This window comes from Castanea sativa, chromosome 2 (genome assembly GCF_040712315.1).
Source record: "Castanea sativa cultivar Marrone di Chiusa Pesio chromosome 2, ASM4071231v1".
In the NCBI taxonomy this organism is placed as follows: Eukaryota; Viridiplantae; Streptophyta; class Magnoliopsida; order Fagales; family Fagaceae; genus Castanea; species Castanea sativa.
Genome location: NC_134014.1, coordinates 37491395 through 37515107, shown reverse-complemented (window position 1 = coordinate 37515107; position 23713 = coordinate 37491395). Strand labels below are relative to the sequence as shown.

The 23713-nt window shown below is 35.7% G+C and overlaps 1 protein-coding gene across 3 annotated transcripts; it reads left to right on the top strand.

Moving 5' to 3' along the window:
* The first annotated feature begins 4665 nt into the window (after positions 1 to 4665).
* On the top strand, positions 4666 to 23623 carry LOC142624188 (methylmalonate-semialdehyde dehydrogenase [acylating], mitochondrial-like). Of its 3 annotated transcripts, none has more exons than XM_075797722.1 (20): positions 4666 to 4831; positions 7730 to 8292; positions 9706 to 9800; positions 9946 to 10020; positions 10118 to 10279; positions 10365 to 10443; positions 10554 to 10708; positions 11020 to 11083; positions 16295 to 16374; positions 16943 to 17008; positions 18283 to 18333; positions 18451 to 18602; positions 18819 to 18909; positions 19164 to 19244; positions 20297 to 20374; positions 20512 to 20547; positions 21008 to 21051; positions 21449 to 21527; positions 21911 to 22001; positions 22325 to 23623. In XM_075797722.1, the coding sequence occupies exons 2-20, from the start codon at positions 7758 to 7760 to the stop codon at positions 23506 to 23508; spliced, it is 3198 nt and encodes a 1065-aa protein (XP_075653837.1). In that variant the 5' UTR covers positions 4666 to 4831; positions 7730 to 7757; the 3' UTR covers positions 23509 to 23623. The 3 variants fall into 3 exon arrangements, with proteins under 3 accessions (XP_075653837.1, XP_075653836.1, XP_075653838.1); XM_075797721.1 differs by having other exon boundaries at positions 9706 to 9812; XM_075797723.1 differs by having other exon boundaries at positions 9706 to 9812; positions 21911 to 22039; positions 22325 to 22530.
* Positions 23624 to 23713: the final 90 nt, after the last annotated feature.

The following is a 23713-nucleotide window of genomic DNA, read 5'->3' as shown; positions in this document are numbered from 1 at the left end:
CTTTATCTTGGATATATGACTATGCATAGTTAAGTACAGTTGTAATCTAAATTTTAATTTTATATATTCTTTTTAGGAGAAAGAGATAGATAGATATTATTTTGTGTGTGGTTTTGTAGGAGATTAGTTTACAAAAAATAAGGTCTCAAACTATTAGAGAAAATTAGTCATCATTGATGATCTATCACATTTGCTGTATTAAAAAAAAAAACATTTTAGGGTTTCAATTTTTTTTTTTAATTTCTATTGGTCTCCTATTTTGGAAGTCTTGTTAGAAATGAAAAAGAAAAATGCTAAAGATACCACAAAATGTTCAGAATATAATGTAATAATGACTGTAATTGATGAATTTTAACAACTTAATTTTTATTTTTGATTGAATTAATTTTTTATGTGATTGGTAACATGTCAGTTAAACCTATAGTAAAATTTGTGGTATCTCTAATGTAGGGTAATAGAATTCCGAGTAAGGCAGTTACGCCACGTGTCATAGCATGGCCGAGAAGGGCAATTACTGTGATGAGGAGTCCACGTCCTCGGATTCTATGATTACATTATCAACACATTATCAAAGGAGGCCTTACTATGCAGAAAGAGCTTTGGGATGAGGACTAGCACTAACGTGATTGAAGAGTTAAAGACCTGCTACCACATTCAATGCATCCTACTAAACTTCCTGGCTGCATTTATGTGGAGAATACCCTTGAATGGTGCTGCCTTAGTTGCCGCATCTCATAAGGGTACATGGAAGGTGGTTGATGGGACTGACATTTGAATGGTGGCCTGCGTGATCAACAAATGGAATGTCAGGATCATCTAAAAGGGCCTATATAAGGTGGAAGGTCCCTCGGAGAGAGGAGATTGAAAAAACGGCAAAGAAAAATACTGTAGCACAAAGAAAGGAAATTGTAAACAAGTCTAATAGTGATATATTGAAGAACAAAACCTCCTTGGATAAGAATTATCCTTCTCAATATTGTGATTACCTTATACTTTTCCTTGTTTCTTTGATTTTCTTGGTTTATGGTAAGTGCTATCTCACCCATGAAACACTAGTTTCAGAGCCCACTCTCTAACAAATTCATTGTGTTGGGCTGTTTGGGCCTGGGTCCTTCAATCGTTTGGGCCCAGAAGTCAAAACTAGCCCTTTTGATGGGGTAGTGGGTTTGTTATAGGTTTTTTGGTTTTGGATTTGGATTTTGTTGCTGTGGGTTTGGCTGGGTTTTGTGGCTGATGGTGGGTTGTGATATGGGGTAGATTTGCAGTAGGGGTAATTGTGGGTTTTGATGTGGTGGTGGCTTTGCTATGAGTTTTTTTGGATTTGGGTTTTGTTAGAGGATTTAAGTTTTGTGTTGTGGGTTTGGTTGGGTTTTGGTATGGGTAAAATTGGGTTGTTAGTTGGCTATGGTGGTGGTTTTAGCACACACACACACACACAGAGAGAGAGAGAGAGAGAGAGAGAGAGAGAGAGAGAGAGAGAGAGAGAGAGAGAGAGAGAGAGATGAGTGAAGACAGAAGAGTAATAGAGAGGGATGAAAGAGGAAAAAGTCTCAAAGTAGAGAGAGAAACTAATGGAGGGCTAATGGTGTTTATCTTGAAGGTTATTACTTACTTACAAACTACAAAATTGGCTTAGAGTATAGGTGCAAGCTCTATTTATAGATGTGTGATTATAGACACTCCTACGTGGCCATATGACTATTATTAAAGTGAATTGGTGGATTTCATTTTATTTTAAAGAAAAAGGTACTTGTTTTATCATATCTCTCTAACATTCTTAATTAGCATATATTGTTAATTGCTAAAACCAGAAAGGACCATTTATCTTTTTTCTTTTCCTTAAACGTTATATGTACATATCTCTCTCACTTTCTTAACTAGTAGATAACTGAGAATTTTTGTTTTTCCTCTCTCTCTCTCTCTCTCTCTCACATATATAATTAGCATATGAGTGGACAATTGGTTTTTTTTTTTTTTTACCCAACCCTCCATATATTGATATAACCGTTATAAAAACCTAAAGAAATACATAAAATGGTTAGTTGTTTTTTTTTATTTTTTTATTTTATAAAGAAATTAATGGTTCTTAATGTGGAATTAATATAAGGAATAAATAGGAGAGATATATGTGGAGGGAATGGTATAGATCTTCAAGTTTAAGGGAATACACAAAAAAGAAGAAGAAGACATATGTATCATCATTTTATGCTAGCTTGGAGAAAGTTACACATGGTCTCATTTTGTGCAACATCCAATTCGAGGATCAAATATATATATATATTGTTGGGAAAAACATAGTTTGTATCGCATACAAAACATACGCAGCGGAAAATTAATGGATTTACTTCATTCGCAATTGATAACATATACTATGTAAGTTTCAGAATTTAAGAATAAGAAAGCGTACCTTGGTGCGGTGAAATTCAAAACCAAAGATTAGAAGTACTTGTGAACACTTTTAATTTTCACTTCAATTTCACTTAAGCCCAAGAAGTGTGGTCTCTCAATCAGTTTACACGTATGTGTTCAAGGAAGAATAAAAGAGTGGCTTATACTCACATGCACACTATTTCATTCCACACAAAATTCTGTATGTTTCTCTCCTTATATATAATTGATTATTTAATTGGACTAGCCTTTTAGGCCATTTCAATTGGGTTTTAGTATGTGGCTTAGAGCGGGACCAAAAGGGAACAAATAAGACTCTAGCTCCAATGGGTCTTAGGTCTTATCTGTCAACTTTTGACAAGTCCAAAATTACCATTAATTATATTTAATATTACTATATAAATATAATTACACTCTAGGCCTTATTAATAAATTATATCTCAAGACTTTATTATACATGTAACCCCTTCATTAAAATATTCGTAGTAATACAAATTGCCACTTTGAAGATTGCTATATCTTAATCCTTGAGTACCCAGTTTAATCCTTCAAGTTATTCATCATATATTTATGAAATCCAATTTCATAAATATATACTTTAGTAACTTCTTACTAAAGTAGTTAGGCCTAACATTCTGAATAACCAAACCTATTAAATTTATTTCAAGAGAATATTTTATATCTCTGTTAAGAGATTATAAATTCCATCTTGAGAATATATGTTCCATCAACATTAAATGCGGCTGCCCAACATACTGAGGTTTTGATCGCGACTTTAGATCTCATTCCTAATATATCAAAGCAACTTACACTTCACGATCATGTTCATCACTCTCTTAGGATTAAGAGTTGATGTAAATAAAAGTTGTGAGATTTATTATTTATTTGACAGTCGTTAGGAGAATAATAAATCTCACAGCGCTCCAGTTCAATATGTCTTAACTCTTAAAACATATCAACACATCAACTAGAAGTCTCCGCTTCTTTTTCCATGATCAAGACAAATCATCTTAGCTGATATGTTATAGTTTTCGCAGATGAAATGCCCAATTTCATCACTAACTACGAACTAAAATTTTGAATTTACAAAAAACTTGTGATTTATATTTTCTATGACTAAATCACATACTATGCATCTTATGGACTATATGATAATGCCCAAATATTCATGTTACCATTATTTTAGATAATAATAAAACAACTCTATTAATCATAACATTATGTCATACATAATATCATATAATAGGATTTAAAGAGCACTATCTTAACATACATACATATATATATATATATATATATATATATGCATATTTTTTTTCCTTCCCCTCTGTCTCACTTAAAAAGAGTCTTCCCATCAAACTTCATTTCTCCCTTTCTCTTTCAAAAGATAACCCTTGCAACTAGTAAACATCAAACCACATATTCTTTCCATCTCTAAAAAGACTCCTTGATAATCAACTACCATCAAACTACTTGTTTCCTCTATTTCCCCTTCACATATTTTTCTACTTATAATAAACTATATCATAAAAACAATTTAGAGAATTCGCTGTATTAACTACAGATAAATAAAAGGAGATTTTAGCAAAATTTGAATACAAACAATTTAACTAGTAACTTTGTAGTTAAAAAAGAGAGAGTATTGGATTTTAAATACATAAAAATACTATCCAATTGATATATAAATATAAGAGAATACTTTGCTTAAAATTATTGTAGTATGCTTCAAATCTTACCCATTGACTCTGCATGTATGAGGTTGAGAGTTTGAGCATTGACATGCTCCATTAATTGCATGGATGGTTCCATGCCATTTATGAGTAAGATTCAAGTGGATCTAGGCTCGTGAACTCAATCGTGAGCTCTTTCTTTTTTTCTTTTTTAAGCTAAAAAGGAGAATTGAAAATTATATTTACCTCTCTAAACTTTAACCGGCGCTTCTAATAAAAAGTCACCTAGTCTCAGCCTCTTACGGTAAATGCATGGCATCATATTTCTCCTCCTTTTGATAAAGGGGACACTCGTCTGAACGACAAGTACCGAAGTGCCAAAAAATTGCCGTTCACAATTGTAGTCGATGATTTACTAAAATGAAAATGTAAGCCCACTCTCTTCAAAGAAACGTAAAAGCACGCTCCAGTTAATCTACATCTAGCACTGTCTCAGAGCCTCAAACATTCCACGCGCTACCACAGCACGTGGTTCTAAACACCGTAATCGAAAGTGTCAAGCAAAATGTCTTAGAAACAAGTTAAGTGCAAAGGCGTCCCTGTTTATCAAAAGTAGTGGGCGTCCAGATCCTTTTCCAGTTTCCACCCAAAACCTCAAACCTTAAAATACAAAAACAAAAAAAATAAAAATAAAAATTTCCCCCCAATTTTCTTGCTTTTTTTCTCTTTTTTTCTCACCATCCAAACAGGCTTAATAAATTTATTCAAAAAAGGTATGACTTTTAAAATTTTTTTTCCCTTTCAATTTGTTTTTTCACAGAATAATTTGTAGTGCTGCATTTTTGGTTTGTACTAATTTGCTCTAGTAAAGTAGTAATGCATAGTTGATCTGTTTCAATACCCCAACTCTGTTTCTGAAATTTATTTTGAAAATTTTGATTTTTGATTAATTTATCTTGGTGCTTACTGTCTGGGTATTTTCATGTTAGGGTCTGCTAGCGCAATTCTGAACTTGTGAAGGAACTTTACTTATCAAGTAAAAGCCTTTTAGTTGCTCACAGTTTTGTCATAATTTGTTTTCTAGTTTACTGATAGAGTGCGTCTACGGATTGAATTCCCAAGTGGGTTTTCTTTTTATATTGTTGTATTTGACAATGATCATCGTTTGTTGATTTCGTAATTAAATCAATTTTGGCTTAGTTGAGGCCTTTGTATATTCTCATTGGTGATTCATTTTACCATGGAATGTATGCATGCACGTGTTTGGCTATACTATTTGAATGGCATAGATAAGGAGCTGAAAATTACTGATGGGAGAATCATCGGCAGTTGTGAATTCAGTAGTTTTAAGTGGTCACTAACATGTGTATTCTTTTCACTTCCAGTGGTTAAATTTGAGAAATTCATTTTGTGCAATTGCTTTCCGTGACATTGATGATGGAGGGTACATACTCTAAAAGCACCTGTGGCTTCAATGTTGATGGAAATATCAATTTATCATTATTTTCATACTTTAGTTCTTTTGGGTCTTCTAATAATTTTAGAACTATGTATTTGTATCTTCTAATAATTTTAGAATTATTTATTTGTAATAGAGAGTGGGTAGAGGTAGTAGGGGCCAGTGGCCAATGATTGCTTAGTGAGTTTAACTATTTAAGTACTTTTGGATGAAGATTTTGGATGAAGAGGTATTGCTAATTCTGCATTGATAGCAGTGTTGTGACCAGGATCTTTCTTTTTTTTGTTATGTTTTCCCACATTTGTGGGTGCATGCATCTTTGTTTGGGCACATTTCATGATATGTAGTGTAGGGTGTTTCTACTATCACAGGCTTGTCGTTTGGAAACTTGTCAACACAACACATTCCTCCCCCCCCCCCCCCCCCACACCAACTCCACCCTCTCTCTTATCTTACTATAACTGAGTTGAACATGTCTGAAATGCTTACTAAAAGGAATATGTCTGAAATTCTTGACAATAGTCAACACTTTTTTACTCAAAATAATGCACTTAACTGTAGCAAATCCACAAAGATACCATTTTAGATGTGTCCCTGCATTCTGATACTGTGAAGTTTCCCCCATGCAACACATTGTGTTAGTGTAGGAACAGGGAATTTGTCCCGAAAAAGATACAGTTCCTTCCAAATTTGTAATTATTTTTTTTATAAATAATTAGACGTGCCTTTTTCACTAACATTTTAAGTGTTTAACCATTTGACAAGAAACTCTTTTCCTTAGGATATATGTATACAAAATGAATATTCCTCTTAGTGCTAAGTTTACACTTTAAATGTAGAGAAAAATAAAGTTTCTGACAACCAAATGTAATCAAATTGTGAGGGCTAGGGCTTATTTGCATGCAAGTTGCTTAGTTTGGATCGAAACTATTGAAGTGTAACTTTTGGGTATTTTGGAATATTAACTGTTCCCTTTTTGGGATTGATTGATTTGTCAATTTTTGTTAATGGATATTGGACACACAATTTTTAAGGAATGACGAGGTTACATAAAATTATGATGCTTTATAGTCAATGCACATGGATTTTGGGTGAATCCTTTAGCTGACCTTTTTTGAGAATGGACACCCAATCTTTTGTTACCATTTGTGGCTTGATCACCAGTTGAATATATTAATTGAAGAATCAAGCTGCCAAATATATTAATTGTGTTGTGGTTGCATTCTAATTTTAGATTTTGAGAATCAAATAATCTTCTCACCTGTTTACTTTTACTATCAAGAAATGATTATATTAGATTTTATGAATGAAGTTTCCTGTGAGTTCATGTGCACGAATTGTTTGCTTACTTTTCCAAAAAGGGAAAAGAGCTGTGTATCAGTTATTTTAAAGTCTATGGATTGTTGGCTGGCTTATGTATCAAAGAAGAAGAAGAAGAAGAAGAAAAAAATTTGTATGGGTTATTTTGAAGATCCTAACATATGAAGAAAACTTTGGGCTTATAATATTGCAACTAAATGACCATGGTGCTTGTTATTTGTTTTCTTTGGATTTCTTGTGAAATATAATCCATTTGAGTGAATTTATGTGTTTCCAAAGGAAACGTCTAGGGTTCAAATCCCCCCTCCCCCAACTATTGAAGTATAAAAAATGAACAACAAGAATTAGACATTGCCACCTTATTTTACTTTTCACATAATGGACTTGACTCAAAAAAAAAGAAAAAAAGAAGAAGTGAATAGCTTTGATTTTTCTAGTGAAGGTTCTTATAGTTTTGTGTTCGGATTGTTTGTTTATTTATCAAAAAATAAGAAAAAAGTAGTTATTTGGAAGATTTCTTTTGACAAGTGGTTATTTGGAAGATTCTGACATATAAAGAAAGTTTTTGGCCTATCATAATGTAAGTAAATGATAGACACATGCCCACATAACAACAACAACAACCAAGCCTTATTAATAATTAACTAAATGGTCTTCATGCCCATAATTTGCTTTCCATAAATTTCTTGTGAAGTATAATCCATTGGAGTCAGTTTCTATTATTTCCTTTTCCTTTATTTTTCTTTTATTATAAAGGGCTTGTATAAGTCCCAAGTACTTGGGTGGCACCTGATTGCACTTTTGAGCATGGCTACTTCACAAAAAAGAAAAAAAAAAAAAGTTTTGTTTTATGTCTTGGCCCTCTAATAACTTGTATGTTTTTTCCATTTAGGTTTTATTTCTTCTTATTGCCATTGGTAATGGAAACTCAAAGTCAACTAGAAGTTACAGGGCAGACAAAGATGCTTCCTCCACCACCTGGAGCATTTCAAGATCGTGAAGACCTTATTAAACATGTCCGTGACTTTGGTGCTAATCAAGGATATGTGGTTACTATCAAGAAGTCTAGGAAGGACAGAAGAGTCATCCTTGGGTGTGACAGAGGCGGGATTTATCGTAACAGGCGTAAGATTGATGAAAGCAAACGCAAAAGGAAAGCTAGTTCACGCCTTATAAATTGTCCTTTTGAAGCCATAGGTAAAAAGGAAGATGATGTTTGGGTACTAACCATAAAAAATGGGGAACACAACCATGAGCCATTAAAAGACATGTCAGAACATCCTTATAGTCGTCGTTTTACCGAGGAAGAGGTTAGGCAAATCAAAGTTATGACAGAAGCTGGTGTAAAACCTCGCCAAGTGCTTAAGGCTCTCAAGCAAGGTAATCCGGAGCTGCAGTCAACACCAAGACATTTGTACAATCTCAAAGCAAAGATCCGTCAAGGAAATCTATCAGGTCAGACCATTTCTCAAGCTTTTAAAATCAAATAGGTCATGCAATGGCTGAGATTTGTAAATTAACAGGATCTTTATTAGGCAGAATAGTAGGATTTGTACTCTCAGGGCCTCATGGTAGGAAAGTGGTGCCCTACTCTGATTCTTAACTATTATATTCTTTGTTCATGATTAATGTTGGGGAACCAATGTGGACTGCTTGGCAGTTAAACAGCAAGGTTCAGGGGAGTAGTTCTTGGTGCCCCAGTGGAGGAAGAAAAATTATTCTTAGGGTGAATATCACATAAAAATGCTTGTTGATGTTGATGGTCCTCCCTTTTCTGGGGAGCTCCTTCATTGACCGGAGGTCTCGGGCCCGTTTGGTAAGGGAGTTTAAACAACATTTTCAAGTGTTTTAAGTGCTGAAAACTGTGGGCTAAAAAATAAACGTATTTGGTAAGAGTATTTAATGAAGAGAGTTTGAGTCACAGTTATGAATTTAGAGTGTTTAAGCACTATATTTTGAGAACACCTCAAGAGGTGTTTTAAATTTTCAAGTAACAGTTTTGAGTAACATTGTTGTAATTATTTTGAAAATTGTGGGACCCATATGATATTGACAGCACATATAACACACTTTTTCTTAAAACACATACTCATACCACACACTCAATTGTGTTTTTTCACTTTTGAAAATATGTTATTTGAAACATGGTACCAAATACTTTTTTTTTTTTCTGCATTGAGTACTTTAAACACGTGATTTTAGAACACTTTTTAAACCATAGTTTTCACATTATTTTGAAAACCAATACCTACTCATATTCCATTGCCTTGTGGAGTGGTGTTGCTGCCATTACCTCTTGGGGGACTAGCCATGAGACATACATTACTATGAAAACATTTTGTATTTAAAAAAAAAAAATTATTGGTAGGGTGAGTAGTGAATACTTATTATTCTTATTTTTTGAATGCCCATTTTGATTAACTAGTAGGACTTGTTTATGGTGGGTCCAAATTTCATTTGTTTCCTTCATTGTGGTTCTGTTAGCTATATGTGGGATTGGGGGTTCATTGGTATTGGTTATAAGTATCAGATTTTTATTGAATTTTTGTCAGAAATAATTTTAGCTTAGAATGATAACCAAGCAGGACCTAGAAGGTACCCTTTTGATGTTATCGAAGTACCTCACAATCTTTTCTTCCAGTGCTGGGAAAGTGCTCCTTGGAATGTAATTCAAAGCTTGGATGAGAGTTGCAGTGCTTGGAATGCGTAACAAGCATGTGCTTTAGAAATGGCTGCTAGGCTTGAAAGTGGGCATTTTTATATATTTCCAGTGAAAATGTTTGACTAGACAATGTTGTCCACCTTGATAATCTTGAAAATTCAGTACTTATTTAAAATTTTATTTGATAAAAAAAATTGTTTTTGCAGAGAAAAGTTATAAGTCATGGAGGCCGAATAGGTCTGTTCCCGTGGAAACAAATGCCTCTCCAACTGGGGGTTCAAAGCAAAATAACAACCAGCCGGTAAGTTTTGAGGTAACAGGAAAATTGTGATGTGGATTAGGTTTCCCTCCTTATAATTTATTTCTAGTTACATCATCTCTCAGTCTCTCGCCCTCTTTCTGTTGTATGTTTCCGGGATTTCAACTTATTTTAGAGTTAAATGTAGCTGAAGGTTCCTAATTTTATTGGAGGAAAATTTGTGGATTCACATGGCTGTTCGCTGATTGACGTTTTAAATCCTGTAAGCTCCAAAATTTCCATAGTCAAACCTTTAATTTTCCTCTTCATAGAATTGTTTCTTTTGAGTGGTATTTTAATACCTTATGTTTCTTAATTAGGCAACACAAGAGGTTGTTTCTCAAGTTCCTTTGACTACCTATGAAGAATTTAAAGCTGCAGTTGCTGCAGCAAAGCATGCTTTTCCTTTGTGGAAAAACACACCTATTACCACTCGTCAACGTATAATGTTCAAGCTCCAGGAGCTCATCCGCAGAGATATTGTAAGTTTATTATAATTTCATTCTTATATATATGTTTTGATTTTGTGAATTTTAATTTGGGCAGCACAATATGTCGTATTCTCAGGACAAGCTTGCCATGAATATTACGTTAGAACAGGGTAAGACTCTGAAGGGTGCACAAGGTGATGTGCTCCGTGGTTTAGGTTAGTCATTGCATATATCTTGCAGTTTCTTTGATCATTTAGTAAAAATATGTAAGTTCTGTTTCCACCTTTTCAAGATTAAGCTCATTCCCTTTATGTTTTGCTTGCAGAGGTGGTTGAACATGCTTGTGGAATGGCAACTTTGCAGATGGGGGAGTTTGTTCCTAATGCATCTAATGGAATTGATACATACTGCATTAGAGAACCAGTTGGCGTTTGTGCTGGGATATGCCCCTTTAATTTCCCTGCAATAATTCCCTTGTGGGTATGTGTGCAATCTTTCTGGGGTTCTTTTATATGGATATTTATTTTTATTTTGAATATAGTTCTTTCTTTGTACACTACCACGATTTACTTATTTTTCTTTATGTTTTGATTTTTTTTTTCCTCTTATGCCTTTTGTTTAATCATTTTTCCTGGAGGCTTGTTTGTTCATTTTGTTTGTGTATACTGTAAGTTTTCTATCAAACTTGTGTGCATACACTCTATGTTGTGTTTTATACTAATTATTTGCATATTCTAGAAAAAAGAAATGAAAAGGAAACTTATATTCTAAATTGTTGAACAATTTTGCAGATGTTCCCAATTGCAGTTGCATGTGGTAATACCTTTGTTCTTAAGCCATGTGAAAAAAACCCAGGTGATTGCCAACCTTTTTAATATTGTGTTTGTCTATATTCTTGGTTTTGACTTTTGATTCTCTTGTAACCAATAAAAATTTTAGAAGATACCAACCTTTATTGGATAAAGTTAATTAATTTCTTACATGAATGTGGTAACTTGGAGTTCATGTTTCTAATGGGTTTGGTAGTTTCCATAGGCTGTGAAATTGAGTTGGTGAGATTTTAAGCAATATTCTGTGGGCTCCTCATCAGATGGATTGAGTTCATTGTTTAAGTAGCTACTCCCTATTTAAAAAGTTTTCTTTGAAATAATGCTTGCACTGAGACTGATAGAAATTACACCACGGTTATATCTTAAGGTGATTCAAAGTCTTACACGAGTTGTTTCGGAATGGCAGCCTTTTTCTGCCTAGAGAAGCCATTGAGTGAAGGGACATTGGGCTAATGAATATGAGGAATGTCATTAACAATCATCTATGTATGGTCGAACAAAAAATTTTATAATTTTTTCTATAGGTTATTGAAGAATTCATTGAAAATGAAGAAGTTCATATTCCCCATGTACAGTGGCTATGTACTAGGTATGTTACAAACATCATCAGAAGTTACACAAATCTGGAAATTTCTTCAAAGTAGAGAAAGAGTGACCACTTGAAGCAGTCATCCAATCATACATAGTGCGCACCAAAAACAGTTTCAACTCCAAAGGTGAATGTTCAATCCCTTCAAAAGTATGCAGATGTGCTCTCTCCAAATAGTCCATATGATGCGTTACCCCCCAGAAGTCAGCATTAGGATGTTTGCGTCTCCCACATCATTCTCCTTTGGTTGGAGAAAACTCGACCTCGAGTTTTAAAGCATTGAAGGAGTAGAATGTTGACAAGTAACACTTGCTTCAAGTCTGGAATCACCTTAGGGAGCATAGAGAAAAGAAAAACCTTGAATTCCACCACATCAAACTCATTTGGAATAACAAAATCAATGTGTGGAATTGGTATAATCTCATCTTAAACCTTATGAACCATCGGAAGCAATGTAGTTTTAACCTCTTCGACTTCACCAAGATGTAGATCTTTAAGCACTATGGAGGGTTGATTAGAAGCACATTCAACTACTTCAACTTTCACATCATGTGCATGCTCAAGCTTGTTGGGTAGTTTTTGAGTGGGTGCCATTATCTTTTCTAGCTGGGCATTAATCCTAGTGATTATTTTCTCCCCAATTTCCACGAAATAGGTGAAACATTCTGATTTTCCTTTCTTACACTAGCACAAAGTGAACTGAGAAGATCCAAGGAAATGTCTTCACTTTTATCTATGACTAGATTCATAATTGTTTCTATGGCTGAAAGTACAGCAGGTGGATGGTTGGACCTAATTATCTTCAAGAAACTTTGAAACATCTCAACAACCAATGCATCACACTCAAGATCCAGCATCACCAAGCATAACTTGACCTTTGCAATGGTATTAAGAATTGAAACCACCTTCGTATAAGAGCGAGTAAACACATGAGACATATTTTCAAATGCTGCCAAAATCAATTGAAATATTTCTTTTCATTTGCTCATCCTTATATGGGGCATCTGGTGCTGTTATCTTGTAATCTCAATAATGCAAGATAAAACTGAAACCTTCACATCCATTTCAGCATGTTGCAAAAGTTTATTAGTGATTAGTGCCTTCATTGAGGGTAAAAGTGCATATCACATTGATTTGGATGGTTCTTGCTTCACATATGCTAACAAATTTTCAACTTTATCAAGAAGAGTGAGAGATCATCCATGGAGGAAGGAGGGTTAAAGAGTGTATTCCCTGCCTCCTTAATCTCCTTCTCAAATTCTCTATCAAAGGCAGTCATTTTCAGCTCAGACTTGGAGTCACAAAACACCGATATGGAAAATTTCTGCGAAGTTGAAGAACACTTGATGTGCACAGGTTGGCTTTTGGGTTTAATGGGTTAATATGACTGCTTATATGTTTCTTAAATTGAGCCAGGGTGGGTTTTGCAGTGGATGGTTATAGGACTGGGCTATTTGGTTAATTGGTTTTGATGGGTTTTATTTTTTGGGCTAGTGGTGGGCACTCACTTAAAGGCTTGGGTTTAAAAATGACTTGGGTTGGTTGGTTGGTTATAATTGGACTAGGTTAGGGAATACTAAAAAAAAAAAAAAGGCTTCCTAATTGGATGTGTCGAAAGCAAGAGGAGGGAACTTGATTAACAAATGGGTCGGATTAGGAAATGTTTTGGGTTATAAAAGTGGGTTGGGTCAGCTTGATGGTTTAAAAAAAAAAAAAAAGAGAATGGGTTTAGACAAGGCTAGTGGTTACCTCATGAGATCGGATCGATGGAGGTTGATGAGATTGCGGTGGCGTGACATTGGGCAAAACTGAAACCGTGGCGGCGCGGAACAGAGGTGATGGTGAGGACCAGTCGAAGCGGCGGCTCATGGAGGTGGTGGTGTTTGCATGCGTAGCAACTGTCTTGAAGGGATTCGACCAAATTTGAACGTGGTTGCTTGTTGGTGGCAGTGTGGCACGATTGCAGCACTCTTATTTCTCCTCTCTGTCTTTGTGGTCGCAAGGGATTTGGAGACTTGATTGTGAGTTTTGGATTGGAGTCTTTGGTTGGCTTGAATATCTAGTCTTCTGATGGATAGTGCAACTATAGGACAGCTTTTTGGTACTAAGTAGGGAAATGTCAAAGATAACTTTCTAGTGGTGGAAGACACGGTAGTGGTGGTTTTTTTTTTTTTTTTTTTTTTTTTTTTTTTTTTTTTTGTGGTGATTTTTCTAGTTTTGGATTGATTGCAGGATGCTTCAGACAGATCGATGTTTGCTTTGATACCAAATATGACGCAGGACAACCAGAACAAAATTGAAACAACGGAAAAATAAAAAATATGACCTAGGAGTCAGCACTTAAGCCTGGCTAGGAGTTAGCACCAAGTGAGAAAACCACTAGAAGTCAGCATCTAGGATAGACCTGAAGTCAGCACCAGACCAAATTTGAACGTGGTTGCTTGTTGGTGGTAGTGTGGCACGATTGTAGCACTCTTATTTCTCTTCTCTCTGTCTTTGTGGTCGCAAGGGATTTGGAGACTTGATTGTGGGTTTTTGGATTGGAGTCTTTGGTTGGCTTGAATATCTAGTCTTTTGATGGATATTACAACTATAGGACAACTTTTTGATACTAAGTAGGGAAATGACAAAGATAACTTTCTAGTGGTGGAAGACACGACAATGATGGTTTTTTTTTTTTGTGTGGTGATTTTTCTAGTTCTGGATTGACGGCAGGATGCTTTAGACAGATCGATGTTTGCTCTGATACCAAATATGATGCAGGACAACCAGAACAAAATTGAAACAACAGAAAAATAAAAAATATGACCTAGGAGTCAGCACCTAAGTCTGGCTTGGAGTTAACACCAAGCAGGGAAACTACTAGGAGTCAGCATCTAGGATAGACCTAGAGTCAGCACCAGACCAAAGAAATACCCGAAGGTCATTTTTTCATTCATCAAAATATCAACTATCCCCTCAAGGAGTATAATAGGTTGCTTATAAAGGATTGTTAAACTCTAGTTCTAGTTGGCTAGAAAACCCTAATTGCCTTATTACAAAAATAACATTGCTTCCAAATTAAAATACTAATAGCTTAATAAACTACTAGGACCTAAAACATAAAAATACAATTGACTTGTAAACATAAATAATACTAAATAATAATCTTCTTGCGTCTCTCACATCGGTAACCCAATGAAGTCTGAACAAGCAAAACACCAATGACCATAGATATGTGCAAATTTGCAGCAAAGGAACCATTGATTTTAGATTCCCCAGTGTTCTTGCACATGCAACATCACTTTAGATTACAAATATATCTCTTTCGAGGATTATCCTCAATGTGAATCTTCCCACTTGAAGAAGGTCATTTTTGTGGGGACCTTAACCCTCCAAATACTCTTCCACAGAAAGAAATGAGGATTTCTGTTAGTAAGAACCTTGGTGTAACTATTGGAGTGCTGACACATTCCATCTTCCACATCCCTCTTAATTTTAGTGTAGTAGAGAAGGTCAAGAAATGATCGTAAAACTCCAACTTCCAATTGTGTACAGGTCTAGTGAATAGAATATCCCAATTGGCCTTCTTGAGGATAGGGAACAATATTTTTATTCTATTTTAGCTATCAAAAAAAGAATAGAATGCCCAATGAATAGCGTCATTGTTCTGTCACATATGGCCCACCACAGATGCCTCCTTATCTTGGGTTATTGTAAATAGTGCAAGAAAAGCCTTCTTAAGGATCACCTCCCCACAACATTAGTCATGCCAAAATGGATACAAAAAACACTGCCCACTTCAAAGTTGATGAATTTAGGGAACTTCTCCCACGCATTGTGAATATGTTTCCCTTGGGGAAACACCAGAAGGATCATTGATCACCCCCGAAACCCAACCACCAAACTCATTCCCATATTTTTTTTTATCTACTACTGTTCTCCATAACGTGCCATTTTCTGCGGCATATCACACAAGCCACTCCCCAAACAATGCATTATTAAAAAGGTATGAAGCCTCTAATGCCCAGATTGCCATATTGAATTGGCTCACAAACTGTTCCAATTTACTAAATGAAATTTAATATCATCTCTTTAGCCACCCCAAAGAAAATCATGTGTAATTTCTCAAAGCGGTTAGCAATGTTAACAGGGATGGGAAATAAAGTGAGGAAATATGTTGGAAAGCTTGAGAGAGTACTATTTATTAAGCTTTTTCTAGCCTGCTAACCTCCTTTCCATCTTCTCCAGAATTGGATCCCATATTGCTTTGGACTTGTATTTAGCCCCCAACGGTAATCCCAAGTATTTCATAGTCAGAGTAGATACTTGCAACCTTACTTATCAATAAAAAAAGAAGAAGATATCTTGCAACCAAGAATGTTAGGCAAAGCTTCTATCTCTGGAATTTCTTAATTGGAACCATCTTGGGTTTGCCTAAGTTGATCTTTAAATTAGATATGGCTTCAAAACTTAACAAAACAAATGTTATATAGCCAAATTTTGCTGCATCTATATACATATGTAGACCATGAAGCTGTTCCTAGGCCTTGGTTTTACTCCAATTGTCAAATGCAATTCAGTTTTTTTACTCCATATTATCTTATTACTGGTACAATGTTCTTTATTCTTCCCATGGTTGATATGGCTAGATTATTTTTGTTTCAGGGGCTGCAATGATTCTTTCCGCATTAGCAATTGAGGCTGGTTTGCCTGATGGTGTCTTGAATATTGTTCATGGCACTCATGTAAGCTTTTCTTTTTAAACCTCTACTATTTATTTATTTATTTTTTTGTATTTTTTTACAGGTGAGTATAACTCTTGCACCCTAGGAGGATTGGAGTTGTGACTTCACCCTCCGGCCCTTATTCCTTAGCATTCACACAATTCCTTTTTTAGTGACATTATTGGTTTTAGCAAATCCTTTTATTTAGATATGTCAAAGCCCTTGTCCCTAACCTAGGGACTGAAATAATGATATGATAAATTTAAAATACCATAATTAAGTATTCAATGGTCACCATCATTTCTGCCTTTCCTGTTTTCTCAACTAGCCCCAGCCCGTCTAAGGGTTGTGCCATTTTTAAGAAGGGGTTGGTCTTTTGCAAAGGGTTTGGGATAGGTTCGCTGATCTTGAAGACTCCCTATTGTCATCCTACTTGAAAATATTGCTACATTCTCTACCTTTTCCTTTCTGTCCTTATTTTTTTATTTTTTTTTTATGTTAATTGTATACTAAATTACAATTTGAAGTTTCAGTTTAAGTCATTAATTTATCTCTGACATATATTTGTTATGAAAATGAATTTGAGCAGGATATTGTTAATTATATCTGTGATGATGACGACATAAAAGCAGTATCGTTCTTTGGTTCAAATGCAGTAAGTTGGTCCCCAGATCTTGGTGCTTCATTCCTACAAATAACACTTATACATGCATAAGTACATACATATGCAATGCGTGAGTTCAGACATACTCTACACACCCACACCTGTGCATATAAACTTCTGAAGAGTTTTATTGCATTTTTATTTTATTTTATAAGTAACGCAAATTTTTATTAAAATAAAACAAACCAAGTACACCGGGGCATACTTAGTTAGAAATACAATCATACTCACAAATTACAATTCACAAATCTAGAAGAGTAAAATGAGGAGAATGAAAAGCAACATTCCAATCCAACAAAGTACGTAATAAAAAGGCTTTAATTTCAAGAATGAACTGTACACATCCTTCAAAACTTCTAGCATTCTGTTCTTGCCAAAGACACCATATGATGCAATGTGGTACAACCTTCCAAAAAGCTATGTATCTATGCTTGCCCTTGCCGAAAGAACCCTGCCAAGCTGCGAACGTATCAATAACCCTCATTGGCATAACCCATTGGATACCAAGTAAAACGAATACCATTGTCCATAGCTCATAAGCTATCGGACAATTAAGAAGAAGATGATCCACTGACTCCCCACGCCTTTTACACATGTAGCACCAATCCAATACAATAATACCTCTCTTCTGGAGATTGTCTTAGATAAAGTCTTACCTAGAGCAGCAGTGCAAGAAAAAAAGGCAACCCTAGAGGGGACCTAACCGGCACACCAGTTTCCAAGGAAACTAAAAGCCATTAAACTAGGATAAGGAGTGGTAGTAACTACACACCTCAAAACCCCTCCTCTTGGCAGGTATCCAACTAAGTCTATCCATCCCTCACCCCTCACAGCCCTGGAATAGATTAGATCCATAAAATTTTGGTAAAAGTTTCTGTTTACTATTTAGCTATATGATTCATAATGATTTCTATGTAAGTTCCTCTTAAGCTGAAGAGTGATTTTGTCTCTTAGATTGGTTATATAGTGGATGGGGAGTTTAGATTATTAAACAAATAAAGACCGCATAAATTTGAGTGATCTGGATCAAAACTTGTAACTTTCCATGCTCTATGCCAATATCTTACATGCACCCTGAAACTCTTCTAACGAGAAACCTGAGATGGGAGTGTTTCTCAGTTTTTGTCCACTATTTGGTATTAACTGTCACATCTTTATTGTTAATTCTTCAAACATTATTACCAACAGTGAGGCGTTGGTTGAATTTCATGTTATTACTTCTTTTTTTAATAATAAATTTATTCACTTTGTCACCTACTCTGCAGGCTGGAATGCACATATATGCTAGGGCAGCTTCTAGAGGAAAACGTGTGCAGGTGAAAACTCTTATTTTTTTCCTCTTTCCCTCTGGGTGTTTCTATTGTAGTTAAACCTATTTGAAAACTTTGAATTTACATCTGGCTACCTAACTGATTTTTGTGTTAACTCTTTAGTCCAATATAGGAGGCAAAAATCATGCAATCATTATGCCTGATGCTAGCATGAATGCTACTTTGAATGCTCTTGTGGCTGCTGGCTTTGGTGTTGCAGGACAAAGGGGCATGGCTCTCAGTACAGCTGTTTTTGTTGGGGGTTCATTGCCGTGGTATTATGATTTGTTTACCTTAGCTTCTCCATTATAGTTTTGGGCATCTCCAAACTTTAAGAACCTTTTAGGTGGTTGCTTTGCAAAAGAATCATAGCTGTAGATGGGCGTACTTCAGTAAATTATAAGAGTTTCTGAGTACCTCTTCAATTCTCCAACCCACCTAATAATGGGCTATCCCAGTCTTTTGAGTATGATGGCTATTTATCTTTCCAGGGAAGAAGAACTTGTGGAGCGTGCCAAAGCCCTTAAAGTTAATGCAGGAACAGATCCCAATGCAGACCTTGGTCCAGTTATTACTAAAGAGGTACAACCATAGCCCTGAAAAGTTTGCTAATTCATCTGCTATAAAAAAGGGTTTATTTCACAGACTAAGTTTCTGAATCTTGTTGCTTGAACTTTCTTGTGGCATTATGTTGTTTGTTTCCTTTTAGTTAAACTAACACTCACTGTTGTTGCCATAGCTGGTTGCTAGTGCATACTGTGTTTTAGGTCATGCGTGAATGTAAATCTTGAATTTTTGTTACTTTTTAATTCCTAATGTGCTTGTTAAATTTGCAGGTAAAGGATCGCATATGCAGATTAGTACAGAGTGCTGTTGAAAATGGTGCTAGAATGCTGCTTGATGGGAGAGACGTAGTGGTATGCATTTATTTTTTCTAGAAAAAAACAGTGTTTCTGTGAAATATGTTGTTTGGCAAACCCCTGATTTGGTCTGTTACAAGACAATTTAACTGTTCCTCTAATTAGGTTTACTCTGCTTTGAATCCTCTTGCATTAAATCTGCTCTATTCAATTTTGAAAAAAACAATGTGGCATATTGGTGCAAATATACTACTCATCTCAGTTTCAGTCTGTTGCCAGAACTCTAGAATGTGTCCTGTCAGATTTGCTTATGGCTAATGTGTTATAGGTTTTGGCAGTTCAACTTTCTTTACATGGCCATGATTAGAGAAGGATGATGCTGCAATTTTGTACCAGTTTTTTTTTTTTTAGGTGCAATTTTTTATCAGTTGTTGGGTCAAGCTCTTGGACATAATGGAGATTGTTCCAATCTAGAGAATATGGTGATTGTATTTTTAATTAAGTGCTGGACTAAAAGTTTTGGATTTTCAATTCATCCAAAATCTAGGCTACTATAATCTGTATGATTTATAGTATATGCATCTGTGAGTAGTTTCAAGATTGTCATTTGACATGTGAACCATTTTGATTGCGGTAGTTTTATTTCTTCATGAACATTCAAAAACTTCTTGAAGGTCATAAATAGTCGACACAGCTGTGAAATCTTCCTCTTTCCAGGCGCAGGGCTAGCCTTTTGAAGTTACAGGACTCTTAAAAGGTCAACGATTACATTCTCAGTTCTTATGTTATGGGAACTAAATAAGGGATTATTTTAATATGAAATTTAATGACTTCAATTCCATTGTACATTGAAATGTGTCCTTAGGTGTTAAATATGGGCAGAAGTTGTCATCCCACAACATTTAATATTGATGTAGTTTTTGACATGACTTCTTATATTATGACATATTTTCAGTGTTTCTTTTGCTGGGCAAGTTCTTTCTGTTCACTATTCTCTTTGACGCATTTTGTTGTCCGAGCATTTGTCTGCTCTTTAATTCATGCAGTTTATTTATTCTGGAAGCTTGTCTAACATAACATTTCTGACTTTTCCAAACTTAACTTTGTAGGTTCCAGGATATGAGAATGGGAATTTTGTTGGTCCCACCATCTTATGTGATGTTACAACCAACATGGAGTGCTACAAGGTATTTCTTTTCATGCTTGCAGTAGTTCATATGTTTTCAGAATGAATGGATTTGGATAATTATGATTCTCAGTGGAAGAAGAGTTGCACCAAAGACATTGGCATATTCTTGACAGCACTGTATCTTGTGTTGAGCAGGAAGAAATTTTTGGACCAGTTCTACTCTGTATGCAGGTATTACGTAGTGGCGGTATTTGGCAAACTGTAAACTGATTCAATTCTAATATATACTAAACCACAAAAAAATAAGTTCAACATTGAATTGATTTTATATTATCTTCTGTTTATCTAGACTCAATTTTCGCAGGAATATGTATGCGAGAAATTTCAAATTTAAAAATAATTTTTGAGGGAATATGCATTTGAAATTGCCAATATTTTAAAAATCATTTTTGGAGGGAATGAGCCTTTGAAAGAATCGAATTTAAAACGAGATTTTTATGAGAATATAACTGGTCCAATTTAGAACCAGTTTTCTGAAAAAGAGAAAATGGAAACATTTAAAACCAGTGATATGATTCCTAGTTGGCGAGGTTCTCTGACATGCCAAATATCTCCTACGTTTTTCTTGTTTTCTGTTTTATTATAAGCTCAAAATTGGTTTGCAAATTTTCTCTTGTTTGATAACCAACAGGCTGACAGTCTAGAAGAGGCCATAACTATTGTGAACAGAAACAGGTATTGTTACTCTTCACTCTTAATTCCAAGGTGAATTTTGCATGTTGTGTTTTAACACAGTTTAGTTTTAAAATTACAATGGGAGCATCACATGGCACATAGATTTTTTTCCTTTCTTATTCCCAGAATCGTATGTGAGATACACCGTGTAAACCTTTTCTTTTTAGTAAATATGCAGAAAGTTTTGCAAGTTGTGGGAAGGGATAGTTTTTATTTTTGTTGAAACCTTAGGATGAAGTGCGTTTTAAAATATGGTTGTGTTTAGAAATATAGGAACTATATGGATTATTTAAACATATAGGAACAGTTCAGAGTTGAGTATATAGTACCGCTTAAGAATTCAAAATCTTTTGGACATACTTTGCTGTTACATATAATTATCTTCTTGTCTCTACAGGCATGGAAATGGAGCTTCCATATTCACAACTTCTGGCATTCATGCAAGGAAGTTCCAGAATGAAGTTGAGGCTGGACTGGTAAGCCAACCATCTATAATGGCATATAGGTACCAAGAACTTCTATAGAACGTGCTGTCCTTTTTCATGGCCTTAGGATCTCCTAGACCTTCTAATTGGTTTATTTAACCAACCCTTGCTTAATAGCAGGGGCCCATCTATGGGCTAGATTTAAAAAAATTAAAGCAAAAACACAATTGAGTAACTTAAATGTTATTCGGAGTTGAGAATGCCATTTTGGTTAGCAGATGTTGCTTTGAATTTTATGCTTGAATTGTGTTTGGTGGGAGAAAAATGGGAGAGCTTGTGAGCTGCCAAAGATAGTGTTCATACTACTCTTCTTTGAGACTGTTTATCTACAAATGACCTGCATGTCATTCTCTGACATGAATTTAATGTCTCAGGTTGGGGTCAATGTTCCTGTACCAGTTCCATTGCCATTTTCTTCATTCAATGGTTCAAAGCCATCTTTTGCTGGGGATCTCAATTTTTGTGGTATAATTTATTTGATTCTCTCTCCACCCAAGGCATGGGTGCGTTTGGCTTTTGCCTATTTCCTGTACCTTATTTGCATGGTGTTTATCAAAAGATGTGGTTTTTTGGTAACTTTCATGTTAAATGTGTTGCAAAAAGCTAAAACTAGTTTATTACAAAAAAGCTAAACGTTAGATTATTTACCAAAAAAAAAATTGAGACAAAAGGCAAAATACAGTTTTTATTTTTATTTTAAAGCAAATCCCAAACGCCCTAGGGTGGTTCAATAAATTTTCAATGCAGTTACATACTTCTTTGGTCTCTGTTTTGATTCCAAATTGCAGGGAAGGCAGGTATGCAATTTTACACCCAGATTAAGACAGTGGCACAGCAGTGGAAGGATTTACCAAGCCTAGGAGTGTCAGTTGTTGCACCCCCGTCATCTGAAACAGACGCAACAAGCCGAGGAGTATCTTCAGCATTGCCTCAAACTTCTGAGAGAGATTCACCAAGCCAAAGAATGTCACCAGCCATGCCTCTGACATCTGAAAGTGATTCCCCAACCCGAGAAGTATCGCTGCCTATCCCTCCAACATCTGAGGCAGATTTATCAAACCCAGGGCTCCCATCTATGTCTCCAAGACCTGATAGTGATTTACAAAGCCAGGAAGTGTCCATGGTCTTGCCTCCAACATCTGAGAGGGATTTACCAAACTGTGATATGTCAGTAGCTATGCCCCCAGCAACTGAAATGGATTTACGAAGTCAAGGAGTGCCAATATCCACACCCCCATCATCTGATGGAATGTATATGTCTCAGGCTCGGTGGAATGACACTCAACCCTCAGTATCTCAAAGGACCGAAACTCTTCCACCAACTTCTGAGAGGATTCATGTACCTACATCTCAGAGGAATGGCATCACATCCCCGGCATCTCAACGAGACACTGCTATGACCTTGACTTCTGAAAGGGTATATGTTCCTACATCTCATACACTAGACAATATGGGTCCAATATCCCACAGGAACGACAGTGTGGCTCCTACATCTCATAGGATTGACACTGCAGTGCATCCGACTTCGGACAGGGTATTCATGCTGGCAGCATCTCACTTGAATGACAGAATGGGCCAAACATTTCAAAGGACTGACACCACCATGTTTTCAACTTCTGAGAGGCTATACATGACTGTCACAGCTCACCTGAATGACCATATGGGTTCAACCACACAGAGGACTGATAATATTGCGTTACATCCAGCTTCAGAGAGGATATACATGTCTGCAACATCTCAAAGGAATGACAACTTGGCTCCGGCTTCTCAGCGAGCTGACTCTGTTCCTCCTGCTGAGAGAATGTACATGTCTCCAATAGTTCAAAGAAATTCTGGTATGCCTCCAACATCTGAGAGGTTATATATTCCTGGGACATCTCAGAGGATGTATTCTCAGGACCCCATGATGTCAATAGATGAGTTTCCCAGCCAAGGAGCATCACTGACTATGCCAACATCTCAGAGAATATAGAATATTCCATGATACAAATTGTTTTCCATTTTAGGATCCTTATAGACAAATTAGTCTCATAATGCCAAATAAGTTTATTTTCTTTTTCTGAAATACAAAATCCATTCTCTTTTCTCTTTGGGAGAGTTGCAGAGGGAAAAATGGGGGAGGAGGAAAGATGAATCCACTTAAGACATTCTCGGCGTACAGTGATGCCGTATTCCAC

Excerpts from the sequence above, each read along its gene's own strand:
- LOC142624188 (XM_075797721.1), top strand. The coding sequence starts at position 7,758 with ATGGAAACTCAAAGTCAACTAGAAGTTACAGGGCAGACAAAGATGCTT. Across the intron at positions 10,280-10,364 it reads AGCTCATCCGCAGAGATATT|GACAAGCTTGCCATGAATAT; the intron begins GTAAGTTTATTA and ends TCGTATTCTCAG. Across the intron at positions 20,375-20,511 it reads CCAACATGGAGTGCTACAAG|GAAGAAATTTTTGGACCAGT; the intron begins GTATTTCTTTTC and ends TGTGTTGAGCAG.